Here is a 1,729-nt window from a genome sequence, read left to right as displayed (position 1 = left end):
ATATCAAGGACAATTCAGCAAACACTAGTTACCAACAAGCTAACACCACATATAGAAGTGTCAGAAACAATTGAACCAACACAAATTCTAGACACTACAACAGAGGAACGAAAAGTCATACAGAAATCACCAGAAATAGTTCCAAAAACAATAAAGCCAAAAGTAACTACAGACAAAGTAGTTGTTGATGAAAAAATAACGATTAAACCAACAGCAGTTTCAGAGACAACAACAGAGGAAGAAAAAGTAACACAAGAAACACCAGAAAGAGGGCCGAAGACAATAGAGCCAACACTAACAACAAACCAAGTTATTGTTGATGACAAAATAATGATTAAACCAACAGCAGTTTCAGAGTCAACAACAGAGGAAGAAAAAGTAACACAAGAAACACCAGAAAGAGGACCAAAGACGATAGAGCCAACACCAACAGCAAACCAAGTTATTGTTGATGACAAAATAACGATTAAACCAACAGCAGTTTCAGAGTCAACAACAGAGGAAGAACAAGTCACACAAAAAACACCTGAAAGAGGACCAAAGACGATAGAGCCAACACCAACAGCAAACCAAGTTATTGTTGATGACAAAATAACGATTAAACCAACAGCAGTTTCAGAGTCAACAACAGAGAAAGAACAAGTAACACAAAAAACACCAGAAAGAGGACCAAAGACAATAGAGCCAACACCAAAAACAAACCAAGTTATTGTTGATGACAAAATAACAATTAAACCAACAGCAGTTTCACAATCAACAACAGAGGAAGAACAAGTAACACAAGAAACACCAGAAAGAGGACCAAAGACAATAGAGCCAACACTAACAACAAACCAAGTTATTGTTGATGACAAAATAACGATTAAACCAACAGCAGTTTCAGAATCAACAACAGAGGAAGAACAAGTAACACAAAACACACAAGAAAGAGGACCAAAGACGATAGAGCCAACACCAACAGCAAACCAAGTTATTGTTGATGACAAAATAACGATTAAACCAACAGCAGTTTCAGAATCAACAACAGAAGAAGAACAAGTAACACAAGAAACACCAGAAAGAGGACCAAAGACAATAGAGCCAACACTAACAACAAACCAAGTTATTGTTGATGACAAAACAACGATTAAACCAACAGCAGTTTCAGAGACAACAACAGAGGAAGAACAAGTAACACATGAAACACCTGAAAGAGGACCAAAGACGATAGAGCCAACACTAACTACAAACCAAGTTATTGTTGATGACAAAATAACGATTAAACCAACAGCAATTTCAGAGTCAACAACAGAGGAAGAACAAGTAACACAAAAAACACCAGAAAAAGGGCCAAAGACGATAGAGCCAACACTAACAACAAACCAAGTTATTGTTGATGAAAAAATAACGATTAAACCAACAGCAGTTTCAGAGTCAACAACAGAGGAAGAACAAGTCACACAAAAAACACTAGAAAGAGGGCCGAAGACAATAGAGCCAACACCAAAAGCAAACCAAGTTATTGTTGATGAAAAAATAACGATTAAACCAACAGCAGTTTCAGAGTCAACAACAGAGGAAGAACAAGTAACACAAGAAACACCTGAAAGAGGACCAAAGACGATAGAGCCTACACTTACAACAAACCAAGTTATTGTTGATGACAAAATAACGATTAAACCAATAGCAGTTTCAGAGTCAACAACAGAGGATGAACAAGTAACAGAATTATCACCAGAAATAGTTCCAA

The 1,729-nt window shown here is 36.7% G+C and overlaps 1 protein-coding gene across 1 annotated transcript; it reads left to right on the top strand.

The window, feature by feature from the left end:
* Nucleotides 1-91: 91 nt before the first annotated feature.
* LOC117116569 (versican core protein-like) lies at nucleotides 92-1,698 on the top strand (the record flags this gene model as incomplete). The annotated part of the gene is made up of 1 exon (XM_033260636.1): nucleotides 92-1,698. A coding segment is annotated over one exon (1,607 nt), but the record flags the coding sequence as incomplete, so codon positions are not given.
* Between the last annotated feature and the right edge of the window lie 31 nt (nucleotides 1,699-1,729).

This window comes from Anneissia japonica, unplaced genomic scaffold (assembly GCF_011630105.1).
Source record: "Anneissia japonica isolate Jap-2015-1 unplaced genomic scaffold, ASM1163010v1 scaffold39275_len1843_cov173, whole genome shotgun sequence".
NCBI lineage: Eukaryota > Metazoa > Echinodermata > Crinoidea > Comatulida > Comatulidae > Anneissia > Anneissia japonica.
The sequence above is the reverse complement of the archived record's forward strand: the minus strand, read 5'-3'. Positions and strand labels throughout refer to the sequence as shown.